At 37.9% G+C, this 14,971-nt stretch overlaps 1 protein-coding gene across 18 annotated transcripts in view; it reads right to left on the bottom strand.

Moving 5' to 3' along the window:
- The window catches only part of NRXN1 (neurexin 1), a 1,231,735-nt gene that overhangs the window by 82,972 nt on the left and 1,133,792 nt on the right, over positions 1 to 14,971 (bottom strand). For 12 of the 18 annotated variants that reach the window (XM_075266983.1, XM_075266984.1, XM_075266987.1 and 9 more), the window contains 2 exons: positions 13,540 to 13,629; positions 12,011 to 12,327 (listed from right to left, as the gene is read on the bottom strand). In XM_075266983.1, the coding sequence (XP_075123084.1) occupies positions 12,011 to 12,327; positions 13,540 to 13,629 (407 nt within the window). The remainder of the gene's footprint in view (positions 1 to 12,010; positions 12,328 to 13,539; positions 13,630 to 14,971) is intronic. The other 6 variants (XM_075266994.1, XM_075266995.1, XM_075266996.1 and 3 more) reach the window with 1 other exon arrangement.

Genomic DNA, 14,971 nt, shown 5'->3' with positions numbered 1-14,971 from the left:
GATTTTAATAATAAAAAAAAAATTCTGATCTTGTCTCCTGAAAAGGCTATAGATACTCTTTGGGGTGAATTTGTCAAGACCAGAGTATTTCACATTGGTTTTTGTGATTCCTACAATGGCAGTGGATTTGTCAAGACCTTGTTGAATTAGGAACGTCCTCCATTGGGCCATGCCACTCTAGCTGGCATACAGCAGAAAGATGAGAACAGAGTCTCTCCAAAAAACAGGTACAGTCGCCTGCGCGTTCCAATAATAATACTTTATTTGTTGCTCAAAGCACACAACGCATTTTGGGGATGGGGGACCCATTTTTCAAGTGTACATGAGGCTGGCTAGCTGGCATAGATTTATGTTGACGTTGATGCCACAAGAGTGACTTAAATTTGATTGTTTTTGGATATTGCCTCTACCCACACTCTGTCTCTGCCTTTTAGAAGAGTGGCAAGCAGTGGAGTAACCAAAATCTTATGGGCCCCAATGCAATCTTTTGTCCGGGGCCCCCTACAGCAAATTCTTAATAGTGATGGTTCCAGGTGCTATGGAGTTTAATCCACCTTAGTGTGGTTCGGGTAATCTGTGGGTCTCCTTTAATTATGGGCCAGATGGAAGCTGCAACCTCAATACTGACACCAGTGCTTATGAGCCCCTTAAGGCTCCTGGATCCCAATGTGACTGCATCCTCTGTACCCCCTTAAGTTACACCCTTGGTGGCAAGTCTGCCATTAAAATGCCATTTCCAATAATTTTAATGGGTTTACAAAAAGTTGCAAACTACCGGTTTACAACTTGTTTTGCTCCAAAATGCTCCTCACTGAATTTTTGTCGTCTTTTTATTGCTATTGCTAAAAAAAAGCAACAAAAACTGCACCAAAAAAAAATCATAAAAAATTCCATAGTGTGAAAAGACCAGTGTAGAGGAAATAATAAATTCCCCCAATGCTTGTCTCCAGCCTCACTAACATTCGCTAGAGTTATCTCTACATGTGAAATCTATGCTATATGAAGGCATTGAGCACACGACTGACTGCAGTCCCATGGGATTCTTCTCCTACCTTTAGTTGTCTTCTTCGCGCCGCTGTTCGGTAGAAATCCCGGTTTTCGTCTGTATGCAAATAAGTTTTCTCGCAGCACTGGGGGCAGACCCCAGCTTTCAATCAGCACTGGGGGTGTCCCCAATACTGCGAGAGAACTCTCCAGCGACACCTCCAGCCTCTTCACGTGGCTTCTTCCGGAGCTGAGTTCAAACTTCTAGGCCTTGGGCTGAGCCGACTGCACATGCCCACAGGCTACAAGAAAATGGCCACTTACACTGTAAGCGGCCATTTTTCTTGTGGCTGTGAGCATGCGCAGTCTGCTCTGCCATGGCCCGCAGCCTAGAAGTTTAAACCCAGCTCCTGAAGAAGACCCAGAGAGAGGCCACTCCTGAAGAAGATGGAGTCATCGCTGGAAAGTTCTCTCGCTGCATTGGGGACGCCCCCAGTGCTGCGAGAGAACTCATTTTCATACAGACTAAAACCAGGATTTATACCAAGAAGACATCTAAAGCTAGGAAAAGAATAGCCTTTCTCAAGTGTTAGTGAGAAAAATTTTGATTTCAGGGGTAAAATCCCTTTAATATTCATAAATATGTATGTGATAAGAAAGCTTCCCCATCAAATCCAATGATCTCGCTTGTTTAACACAACAGACATATATTGATTAGTTAAAATGAAAATGATATTTTTGGGGCAAAGTATTGAACACTGTTGTCTGTGAAAACCCTTTGAGAGCACAACCATTAGAAGAGCCATAAAAGTGAGTGACAGCCGGCACCGGGCTAAACAGCTACCTAGTGTAAACAGACAGACAGAACCGTTTAGAAATGTTTTTTTTTTCCTATTAAAACCTCAGTGTGTACTTTACTGCTGTTCGGTTCCCGAGCTCCTCCGTGTTTATTCTTCATGTTACAACCGTGTAAACAATTCTTTTTATATCTCTCGCAGGACGGAGCGAAGGTGGAAGATTCTCAGTATCCAGAAATTTGTATTTCATGATAATATAATCATGTTATTTAGAGATGAGTTAAAATGAATTGACAAATCATGTTCTTATTCAACTTGAGTGCCTGGTGGTCTACAGGGGGCTATCATTTTTGATTTTTTTTTAAAGTTCAGTTAAACTCTAGTTTTCACTTTGCATTGTATTTCCCTAAGAGCATCCAAAACTAAAAGCTTTGGAAAATTTCGTTCTTATTACCAGCACTATTTTGAGGATGTATCTATCATTTCGATGTCTGTTTATGTAAATATATTCTTCTTCCTCCATTCTAGATAACCAAAGAGCATAGGGTGATAATATGATAGGATAACCATCATAAATAGGACCATTGGGTCCACCATTGGCCACTAGAATGGAGGAACTCTGTCCATACCTACCAAACAGAGTTGTAAGGGGTGGTAAGTACAGCAACAGTTTGGAGGTCACTCACTGAGGGTCCAAAATCAATCAAATCATGGTGATGTAATGGCTGTGGATGCTGATGGCTATAGTACCCCTTTCGGGATATCCTTGGACCTTATAAGAGACTCTTATTTGGGAAATCTCTACAAGAATGTCACTGGGAATTTCTGCATGGCATAATATATGTAATACTTTAATGCCAAGTCATGTTATTACATGTATGAATTTATGTAACAATACAATATGTCACTGGCCAATGACCTGGCTGATATGATAATGGTGATCAAGTATCCATCTGAACCACCAATAACTACAGTTGTAGAAAAAAATTTAATTGACTAAGAATAATTATATTGCTTTCTTTTGTCTCTTCACAACTTATCAAGCCAGCACTATACACTGCATAGTGGATATATGTGGTATTGCAACTCAGCCCCATTCTCATTATTCAGGACTGAATAGCCATGTGACTATAAGGAAGCTGGGCTCATCCAAACTGGGTCACAAGTTCTTCAGCTGATTTTCGTGCTCCTGGGTGTTGGACTGTACCTATCCAGTGTTGATGGTCTACCCTAAGGATAGAGGATAAATATCATAGTCTGAAAAACCCATTAATGGGACTGAGTGTTATAATTGATGGCCTCTGCGTTGGGTAGGACATCAATATTAGATCGGTGGAGGTCTGACTATAAGCTGTAATCTCTTCATTGTTCCATTGATTCATACTTATCATACTGACTGTGCATATTAGTCCCATTCACTTATGCCCCAACAGCAGGATGGCCAAGAGTAAGATCCAGTTATCTCATTTTAATGGCCTATCCTAAGCCACCGATTGTAAAATCTGGATGGCACCTTTAAATTAATTTAAGTAGTAACAATGGGGGACGTATTATTTTTTTGCCCATGGCACATGAAACAGATGCAGAGATACAGATTTCCCCTTATGGAAGACCAGAAGGCTAAAGGCACTCCATACGTTACATGTGGTCTACACATGTGGAGCTGACTACTGTAACATCAAAAAATCCAAAAGAATATTGTACATACAACAGATAAGCATCCGTCATGTTGTCACTGCACCAGATGGTGCAATATGGTATGTTGTATCCTCAAATTAATTGTTTCACCCCTTAATGGAATGCATAGTGGTGATTAACAACAACCACAATTAATTATCATTATTATTATTATTATTATTATTATTATTATTATTATTATTAGTAGTAGTAGTAGTAGTAGTAGTAGTAGTAGTAGTAGTAGTAGTATTAGTATTATTATTTCTACTATTACATTATTATTATTATTATTATTATTATTATTATTATTATTATTATTATTATTATTATTATTATTATTTCTATTATTAATTTTTATTATTCATATTTATTATTATTACTATTCCTATTGTTTATTTTTATTATTCATAATTATTATTATTATTATTATTATTATTATTATTATTATTATTATTATTATTATTATTATTCCTCTTAGTAGTAAAATTATAAAAATCAAAATTATAAAATTACGACTTTTCTGATTTTTTTTTTAAAATTCAAATGAATAAGGAAATCTATAATAATAAAGTAACAATAAATGTGGGAAATGTTATGCTGCATTACAAAGATGATAAAAATAAATAGCGGCATGAAAGGCATCGCAGGCAGAATTCCTATTACTTTTTATTCTTTGTAATATAGCCTTTTATTTCCCGTCATTAACATAACAATAAATGTTTTTAGCAAAAATTATTCAGAGGACCTACCTTATATTTTCTTCTTCTTGCTATAAAGCAAAAAAAAAAAAAAAAAAAGCGATTTGGCTGCGTAAAATATACGGATGAATATAACCAATTAAATGTTGTGAAAGAATGCAAAGATGTGAGCAATTATTATTATTGCCGCTTGTGCAGTCGCTTTTTGGAGCGGTTTCATCGTTATGGCTACTGTACGAGGCTCCTGCATTTTTTTTTATTGAAATGCAGATATTTAATGAGATCAGAAATATTTACTGTACATTGTTATAGATGAATCGACTATTAAGAAACATTCACCAATAAGTTGAGCTTGTTGCATAGAAATGTATGCGCACGAAAAAAGTGAAATGCAAAATGAGGAATTGGAAAATGTATCAGCTGTGAATATTTACATAAGAAGGAGACGTAACGATAACCCTTTCATCCGAAAAGGAGGGAGATATACCTTCCAGTTATACATATTTACATACAGCTGGGATCGTATATACGTCATTGGAGCGAAGCATCAATAGGCAGATATATACAGTTAGGGCCAGAAATATTTGGACAGTGACACATTTTTGGCGAGTTGGGCTCTGCATGCCACCACATTGGTTTTGAAATGAAACCTCTACAACAGAATTCAAGTGCAGATTGTAACGTTTAATTTGAAGGGTTGAACACAAATATCTGATAGAAAATGTAGGAATTGTACACATTTCTTTACAAACACTCCACATTTTAGGAGCTCAAAAGTAATTGGACAAATAAACATAACCCAAACAAAATATATTTTTTTTCAACATTTTGTTGCGAATCCTTTGGAGGCAATCACTGCCTTAAGTCTGGAACCCATGGACATCACCAAACGCTGGGTTTCCTCCTTCTTAATGCTTTGCCAGGCCTTTACAGCCGCAGCGTTCAGGTCTTGCTTGTTTGTGGGTCTTTCTGCCTTAAGTCTGGATTTGAGCAAGTGAAATGCATGCTCAGTTGGGTTAAGATCTGGTGATTGACTTGGCCATTGCAGAATGTTCCACTTTTTTGCACTCATGAACTCCTGAGTAGCTTTGGCTGGATGCTTGTGGTCATTGTCAATCTGTACTATGAAGCGCCGTCCGATCAACTTGGCAGCATTTGGCTGAATCTGGGCTGAAAGTATATCCCGGTACACTTCAGAATTCATCCGGCTACTCTTGTCTGCTGTTATGGCATCAATAAACACAAGTGACCCAGTGCCGCCATTGAAAGCCATGCATGCCCATGCCATCACGTTGCCTCCACCATGTTTTACAGAGGATGTGGTGTGCCTTGGATCATGTGCCGTTCCCTTTCTTCTCCAAACTTTTTTCTTCCCATCATTCTGGTACAGGTTGATCTTTGTCTCATCTGTCCATAGAATACTTTTCCAGAACTGAGCTGGCTTCTTGAGGTGTTTTCAGCAAATTTAACTCTGGCCTGTCTATTTTTGGAATTGATGAATGGTTTGCATCTAGATGTGAACCCTTTGTATTTACTTTCATGGAGTCTTCTCTTTACTGTTGACTTAGAGACAGATACACCTACTTCACTGAGAGTGTTCTGGACTTCAGTTGATGTTGTGAACGGGTTCTTCTTGACCAAAGAAAGTATGCGGCGATCATCCACCACTGTTGTCATCCGTGGACGCCCAGGCCTTTTTGAGTTCCCAAGCTCACCAGTCAATTCCTTTTTTCTTAGAATGTACCCGACTGTTGATTTTGCTACTCCAAGCATGTCTGCTATCTCTCTGATGGATTTTTTCTTTTTTTTCAGCCTCAGGATGTTCTGCTTCACCTCAATTGAGAGTTCCTTTGAGCGCATGTTGTCTGGTCACAGCAGCAGCTTCCAAATGCAAAACCACACACCTGGAATCAACCCCAGACCTTTTATCTACTTCATTGATTACAGGATTACGAGGGAGACGCCTTCAGAGTTAATTGCAGCCCTTAGAGTCCATTGTCCAATTACTTTTGGTCCCTTGAAAAAGAGGAGGCTATGCATTACAGAGCTATGATTCCTAAACCCTTTCTCCGATTTGGATGTGGAAACTCTCATATTGCAGCTGGGAGTGTGCACTTTCAGCCCATATTATATATATATATATATATATATATATATATATATATATATATATATATATATATAATTGTATTTCTGAACATGTTTTAGTAAACAGCTAAAATAACAAAACTTGTGTCACTGTCCAAATATTTCTGGCCCTAACTGTAGATTCACAAAGGGAATAGAAGCGAAGACCCATTGCATTGGCTTCTTTGTTAAATCTGGGAACATCTGCTTGATTTGAATTATTAAGAGATCGACGAGTCTTATGAGATTCATCTTGTGAATTTTTGGCCGGTTTCATTCACTGTTGTCAACTAAATTGGCCCTCTGTTTGGACCGCAGCTGATGTCAGGCAGGAGACTCGAAGAGTCTAGAATGTGGTTAAGGCAGAATGCAGAGCGCTGCAAGGTAGCAGAGGAGAGGCGAGGGGACATAAGTATGAGTGTTTACTTTAACAATCCTCTCCTGGGCCTCCTATTATTATACTCTGGGGGGGTGAAGGGACCCCAGAGTATAATAATGTGCATAGGTGGCAAATCCCAAATATCTTAAATTCTACTGAAACTAAGATTTTTGGAAAATTTGTTAAGAATGTGATAACCTAATCATTGTCTATGTGTCTTATTAGGGCATGGGGATGGCCACATTGGGGAGTGGGTGTTCCTGATATAGTCCCTGGGATCTAAGATGTAGTACTGGCGGCCTAGAAAGTGATGCTAGAAAGTAAAACGAGCAAGAAGACCCTGTTATTTGGGTAGATGTATATGTACAGTATATATTACACAGATGGCTATTTATTTAGGTAGCAACATGAAACAGTGTAAAGGAATAGCGGCAACTTAAAAAATAAATGTCCAATAGCTCTTCTATTCTATTGAATATATAGTCTGTGAAAAGACAAACCTTTAATTCCCTTATATTTGCAATAACATAGGTTGAAACTAGGGTTGAGCCGATCTTGAGACTTCAGGATCGTTTTTAAAATCTGATTTTCGATCATTTTCCAGCCGATCCCGATCGTGAAATTTCCTTGATCGCCGATCGGGATCTGATCTTTCCCGATCCCAATCGCTCAACCCTAGTTACTTTATGTTTATGGAGTAGGGTTGAGCCGATCTTGAGATTTCAGGATTGTTTTTAAAATCTGATTTTCCTTCATTTTCCAGCCGATCCCCATCGCAATCGTGTAATTTGCTCAATCACCGATCGGGATCCGATGTTTCCCAATCCTGATCGCTCAACCCTAGTTGAAACCTATATAGACAACAAATATATTGTGTAGGGTGGTTTTTTTGCTCCACTTTCACCACAATGCACTATAGGTGAGACTTCTAACCAGGCTGAAATCTAGTCTAGCTGAGAGATGCGTCATTGCTCAGTTTACCTAAATTACCATATAGATAGTATATATCACCCATAACTGTAAAAGTACTGACAGATGAAGTGAATAGGATATCTCTAATAGGTCACAAGCAAAATTCAGTACACGAGGTTGTGTTGAACGCAGGACAAATAGCAAGCATAATGATCAAAGTGACTTTGACAAAGGCCAAATTCTGATGGAGAGACAAGTGAATGCATCTCCAAAACATCCAGTCATGTGCAGTCTGACGCTGGGTTCACACCAGCGTCCGGTCTCCATTCTGAAGACGGAAATCTGTCAGACCGTGTCCAGCCATGAGCACCGGTGAGCATTTTGAGCTCTCCGCGGCAAAACCAGTTTTTTTTTTTAAAAACGGACACAAAGTCCTGCATGTCCGACTTTGTGTTTGGTTAAAAAAAACGGTTTCGCCGCGGAGCACTCAAAAACGCTCACCGGCACTCAAGGCTGGACACTTTTGAAACCCATTCATTTGAATGGGTTTGAAAAATTCCGGCAGGTTTCCATCTCCTGTCCAGTTTCGGGCAGGAAACGGAAACCTGAAAGCGGAGACCCCGGGCGCAGATGTGAACGCGTCCTGACCTGTATGCAATAGTTGGCGCCTACCAAAATTATTCCAAAGAAGGTACATACAGATAAATATATACATAGGTCCTTAATGCTTCTTTGTAAAACTGTTTTCATCCTGCACCTCACATCTTGGGATTCTTGTGTCTAGCCAAGTGGAAAGGTAAGGAGGGAAACATCTATCTGTATGTGTTATGTGCCTTTGTCCTATTTTCTCTGTATGTTTTTTGGCCAAAAACAGATCTTGGAAGAACTTTTTTGGACTTTTTTTCTTCTGCAGACTCCAAACCTATTTAGCCAAATACAATATATGGAAAAACAGCTGCCCCCCCAAAATACAGTATACAACATTAATACATGCAGTATATTGGCACCTACCACAAGGCCCAGGCTTAATGCAATGTGTGCCTGTTATCCAGCATCACATTATGTTGTGTTGACAACCATGGACAATAGGACTAGAAGAAGTACATTAGATTTACATCATTCATGATCAAAGTTAAAGAGGACCTCTAGCACCTCCACCAACTCCAAGTCTTGGTTAATAAACTCCGCTCCTCTCATTCTGGCACAGTTGGAATTTGCTTGTCTCTATCCCACCATTCCCAAGCACTAATTTCTATTAGTTTCAGTACCCAATATTAAACTCATTAAACTCTCTATTGTCAGGCGGACAGTCCAAGACTGTCTTCTTTTTCGGTCTTGGATCACGTAAATGACAGCAAAGAGACAAATTAAGATATTTGTTGCTGAAACTAACAGAAATAATTTCTCGGAAAGGTGAGGGCTAGAGAAAAAAAATTGCAACTATCCCAGAATCAATGGAGTGGTGCCTATTGAAGAATGCAAAAAGTTGATGAGGACGGTGAAAGGTCTTCTCTAAGGGATAGATTTATATGTCATTAAAAGTCAAAAAGTTAGAAAAAATTATAGGAAAATAAGGAATTATAAAAAATAAAAATGTAGACGCCTTTAACCTAATTCAACTGACTTGTAAAATGAGAAACATACTGTATATAGGTCACCTGGTGCAGTCAAACCTCCTGACTTCAAAGCAAAATCGGTTGTAAGTGACTGCATTGTGCTTTTTTAGACACTCTTCCTTTATTCTGTTTAGGTTGGAGGGCAAAAACCCAAAGCTGCCGTGAGAATATTTTGATGAATCTTCTTCAAAGTCACTGCTTCAATATAAACAGAAATCCATCCTTCACCCACATTTTGCCCTCCAGAATTACCAACCATGCTTACGCTCTGCAGTTTAAAAATGAAGCCAATTTAATTCTGCTTGGCCAAAAATGTCTTTCCATTGTTCCAAAACATTCAATCCCCCCGGGGTTTATTTCAATAGCTATTTAAGTGGCTCAGTATTAACACTGAAAGCCCAGTTTGATTGAGGAAAACAAAACACCATGGCGGTATTTTTTTTTTTTTTCGGTAGTCATTCTTTACGAGTCATTTTTAGAAACAGCACGTTGCGAACGATGGCTAAGACAGCTGTGGCCATCACCCAGTCTCTGCCCTTTTATCTTAGCTCGTAGAACTGGGTCACTAATTAATTCACCGCACAGACTTAAAGAGGCTACTCAAGCATAGACTGAACACATTTCCAGGAACAAATGTTTCCGAGAGCCGATAACTGTAAATATGCCTTTAAAATTAATGGAATAGAAGGATGAATCACGTCTTTCTTAGAAATTTCCTTGAATCCTTACAACAAAAGAGGAAGAACCTGAGGCATAAACACATGTACAATATCCCATAGCATTGAAATATCATCAGGCATATCAATACGTTCAACACGACAAAAACTAAGTGAAGACGGAAAAATACAAAAAATAAGTGAACCAAAAACTCACCAACTCTGCTCCGCACTGGATTCCAGTAGTAAACCCAAATTAGAAACTGAAGGACACTGGATAGGATATCAGGCTACGCACATTTATGTATTGTCCACAAAGAAGTCACATCATATACAGATATAGCAAGACAAACATGTACAATAGCTTTATGAAATGTATACTAGATGGTTACAGGCTATATAGTGGTGTGTTGTACTAGTACCTGCTTACGCTAAGTTCACACTAGCACTCGGGTTCCTGTTCTTGGGGATCGTTTGTGGAATCCAAGAACGGAAACCTAATCCACTTAAAGGTAGGGGCTAGAGATGAGCGAGTACTGTTCGGATCAGCCGATCCGAACAGCACGCTCCATAGAAATGAATGGATGCACCTGGTACTTCCGCTTTGATGGCGACCGGCCGCTTAACCCCCCACGTGCCGGCTACGTCCATTCATTTCTATGCGAGCGTGCTGTTCGGATCGGCTGATCCAAACAGTACTCGCTCATCTCTAGTAGGGGCCCGACGGGCCGGAAAAGCCGCAATTTGCCCATGGGGCCTTAGCCAAAAAGTTGTTACCCATGGAAAACCCATGAACTCCAAAGACTATAATGGGGTCCGCTGGTTTCCTCCCGGTTTTGGTAAAAAAAATTTAGAAAAATGCATTTTTCAAGCGGATTCAGTGATGGAAACCCCAAATGGAGTTTGAACACTGGTGTGAATCCAGCCTTGGTTAGCGTAGTCAAGATTGATCTCTGTTTGTTTTGAGCTCCATGGTAACTCATTCAGCCCTTCTACAAAAAATGTTATATATATTATGGTTTATATATGATCTGTTGTGTATCTTTTCTGGTTAAGGTTGTTTCTGTTCCAAAAACATATACGCAGCCTGTGGATACATACTTGGTAACCCATAGGCAGTTTGTAACCCACAGAGCCCTCATTTATGGATCAAAATTTTTCCACCCAAGACAAAAATATTAATTTTCCTCTCCACATGATTTTAACAAGCCTTGGGCCGGTTCTCCAACCCCTTGTTTGAAAAATGCTGTTTCTGACAGCGGTTACATTAGGAGTTGCTATTTCACAATGTAGATTCCAAAGGTTACAGATTATTGCAATAATTGGTCATTAAAAAGGTGCCATTATCAAAATAATCCGCCTGTGTTTAAGATATTACATTCAATTTATTGGTATACTTTTATTTTTTTTTCCTTATAAAATGGAGCCATCTTAATCAATTCATTGGGACTTTGCTCAAGGCCACTCAATAAAATACAGAATCTTTTGTGACAGTCTGTTCCCTAGAATACAGACTTCCATATATAGTGACAAGAATAATAATATCTTAAAGGGGTTGTCCAGGAATTGTAATGTATGGCTTACCTTTAGGATAAATATTGGTGGGGTGCCGACAGGAGGCTGCTGTATTTGATTGTTGAAGGGGCCGACAGGTAGCCCCCTGTATAGATCAGTCATATGGTGTCACTTTCAATGCCCATATTATATACAACACAGAGCACTTGTAGAAGCGCCCATGTCTTGAATAGGCAGCCAGTATTGCAGCTCAGATCCTAGAGACTATATTAAGAACAGAGCCAACTACTGTTGTGTATAGTACGGGCATCCAAAGACATCCTATACAGCTGATCAGTAGGGGGGCTACCGGTCAACCTGCACCGATCAGATATTTATATTGCCTATTCTAAGGATAGAACAAAAATTTTAGTTTTCTGGAAAAACCCTTTAAGCTATTGAGGATTATTCCCATGTGCAGTAATAGTTATGTAAAATAACTCAAATTTAGACAAAACTGGTGAATATCATAGCTAAGATGTGTGGCAAAGCTATCTAAAACCTATGCAGTTGTCTCAAAACAATTTTGTAAGAAATATCTCGGTGACTACTGTATGTGTTGTAAGGGTTCCAATTAGAATGTTGTAAAAAAATATATTGAAGTACTAACCTGACCAACCGGCTCCCGTGTCGGTGTTTTTGGTCTTCTAGTACTGGTGGCCAGTGTGGTAGTGGTCTCCATAATAGAAGTGGACATTTCTGACTGCATGGCTGTAGCGGTTGACTCTGTAGTCATTGATGAAGGCACATCACCAACAAGCCTGACATTTCCCTCAATGACGATATTGGCATCGTTCTCAGCCGCCATATTCAGAACCTTTAAGCCATTATAGTAGAGGCCACTAAGCTGGCCTTGAAAAGGATGTCCCCGGTCCTTTCCACCGATTTTAATGGTTGCCTGGCTATTGAAGATTGTGAGCTGCCGTCCTGCAAAAAGAATATTACATACATACAAAGATGTTGACTTGTGCTCCGTATTCTGGGAAAAGATGATTAACAAATTTTTTTTGGGGATGAAATGAATGATCAACGCAATAAATTATAAGATAGAGAATTAGCTCATAATTCATTGCTTAAAATGAGGTGACTGTGAAATGCACGCCTAATAAAGTTTTAATCGCTTGAATGAAGTTTGATGCTAAAGGCCAATCAAATACTTGAAAAATTTACAAAAATATTTACGCAATTACTTTGTTTATTATATATCATAACAATTCTATCAATAATAATGATGATATGGTTCATCATTTTATCTTTTTAATGATCTAATTCAAAGGAGAGAATTTTTTTAAATAAAAATCTCGACATATCGTTTCTCGAAACGCAATTAGCATTCCATTTTGCGTGTTTACCACTACAATATTGAATTTTTGTTTGCTTCACCACATCATTATGCATCCGGGGTAGTGCATAAAATAGCTCTGATTGGCATTTAGCAAGACTAACAATTAAAATAGAGTCTTTTTGATGTAGAAGCGACTTCAGTAATGATACACATACCGATGGTGAAAATTATGGCACAATTTTATTACACAAAGAAATCCTTAAACATTGGCAGCATTATGAAATCACAAATACATTTCAAGCAGATTGTTCTCTGCGTATGATTAGCATGCACACAACTTTAAGTTCTGTTTTAATTATGGTTTCTTCAAAAAAATTTCCTTGAAAGGATGCAAATGTTAAAGGGACTTCACTTTGATTGGCAATTCATCTTGCCCACTAGTTAGAATACCTGTAGTTTAAACCAAGATATTTTGTTCACGGCAGTAAGAAAGGTAAGAAATCTGCACAATATTTTAGTTAATAATTTAGATGTGGGAAGAGGAAAAAATATTCTATGAATAATTTAGAATGTTTGGTTAAAGTTATCTATGAGTAGCTTCATAGATTGAGTTAGTCGATTAGATTTACAGTCCCTTTAACCTTAAGTTAACAGGGTACGATTATTAAACATCTCAGAAAATTATTATACATCGTATGCAAGATACCACTATCTAGATTTTTACTGTTTTAAAATGTTTTTAATTTAGTTTTACTGAAAATTTATTATTTAAGGTTTATTAGCGTTACAATGAAACACTACTTGGTTATGTTCAAATTAATTTTTAGTTGAAGTTTTAATCAATGTTTTTTTACCTTTGTCGAGTAGCCAATCATCAACTACTCGACCAAGTCGATATGGAATTCGCTGTCTAGCAATCGCCAGGCGTTCGTTATCATTGTTTCCTTTAAAGTTTAAAGAGACATTTCAATGGTTAAAAATCTGTAAGGTCAAAGGTTAAACGTTAATACTTAAAGCTTGAGCTATACAGTTGCCACATGACTTTTTGAAATTTGGATTTTTTAAAAAATGGTACCTAGAACAGATCACGGTTCAGTCATCCATTTATTTTATTTTAGCCAACAAAATTATGCCTACGTTAATTGAAAATTAGAAATCTGCACTTGATTCTAAGTTATTAAAATTATGTTATAGACAGACCCAAAAAACATATTTACGCAGCATAGAATGGCTTTACATGAAAGAAATCCGTTTTTTGGTATTTGTTATTAGCTAGTTAAACATATTCATATGTAACAGATTTAATTTAGCAGGATACAGCCAACCCCTTCATCCAAGTTAATCATTTAAAAAGTCTACGAATCAGAATACCCATGTGGATGTTATTACCAATGCATCCATGTCAGAAAGAAATGACAAAAAAAAAAAAAAAAAAAAACTAATTTCTTCTTTGAAGAAAAAATTAAAATTCTCATCCACAAGATTCAAAAAATCACATGGTACAAATGCATTGCAATCTAAATCGGAATTCAGTCAGCATGGAAAAAGGATTGACAAAAGTTATGGCAGCCATATTTAGGTATTGATCTAACTCAAGTCACTTTCATCCTAATTAAGTTTCCATTACAGGTCTATGAATTATTCTTCAGATTGTCATCTGAAATCCTAAAGTGCTAAGACTGAGAATTTAGAAGTCAGTGTGATAAACATTAGCAAAGATAAATGGGAGAAACAAAACAAGAAATGTCAAATCAATCTTACAAAAACATTCAAATTTACATTCCTTTATTTGTTCAAGGGCATTTGGGTAAAACATCAGCTTGATTCATCTCTTCAATGACAGTCTTTATTTTAGGGAAAATATAGTCCTATAACTGCTTTGCAAAACTTATAATTAAAGATTAAAAGTTATTTTTTTTTTCACCCAGTCTAGTGATGTAACTATAGGCTGGGCACAGGTACAAGTCAAAGTAATAGAAGAGTCAAAAAGTTGCGATGTTCCTGCTTAGCCAATCACTGAAGCATAATGAGTTACCCTCTAATTTGCTAAGAGGGACCATGGAAGCCGGAGCAGCCAAGGATCCATCAGGTTCTATTTCTGTTGCTGTTGGTCGGGGGGGGGGGGGGTACTTTGTTTCATTGAAGATAGGAGAAAGATATTGAGGATAAAGGAAAACTGCACCTCTAACCAACACCTATTGGTATCACTCCTGTAGAGACAAGAACACAAAACAGCTGCCTGTAGATGGGTCTCAAAGATATTTTCAGGTTTGGCTTAGATTCCAA

Source organism: Leptodactylus fuscus, chromosome 3, assembly GCF_031893055.1.
Source record: "Leptodactylus fuscus isolate aLepFus1 chromosome 3, aLepFus1.hap2, whole genome shotgun sequence".
Classification (NCBI taxonomy): Eukaryota; Metazoa; Chordata; class Amphibia; order Anura; family Leptodactylidae; genus Leptodactylus; species Leptodactylus fuscus.
The sequence above is the reverse complement of the archived record's forward strand: the minus strand, read 5'-3'. Positions and strand labels throughout refer to the sequence as shown.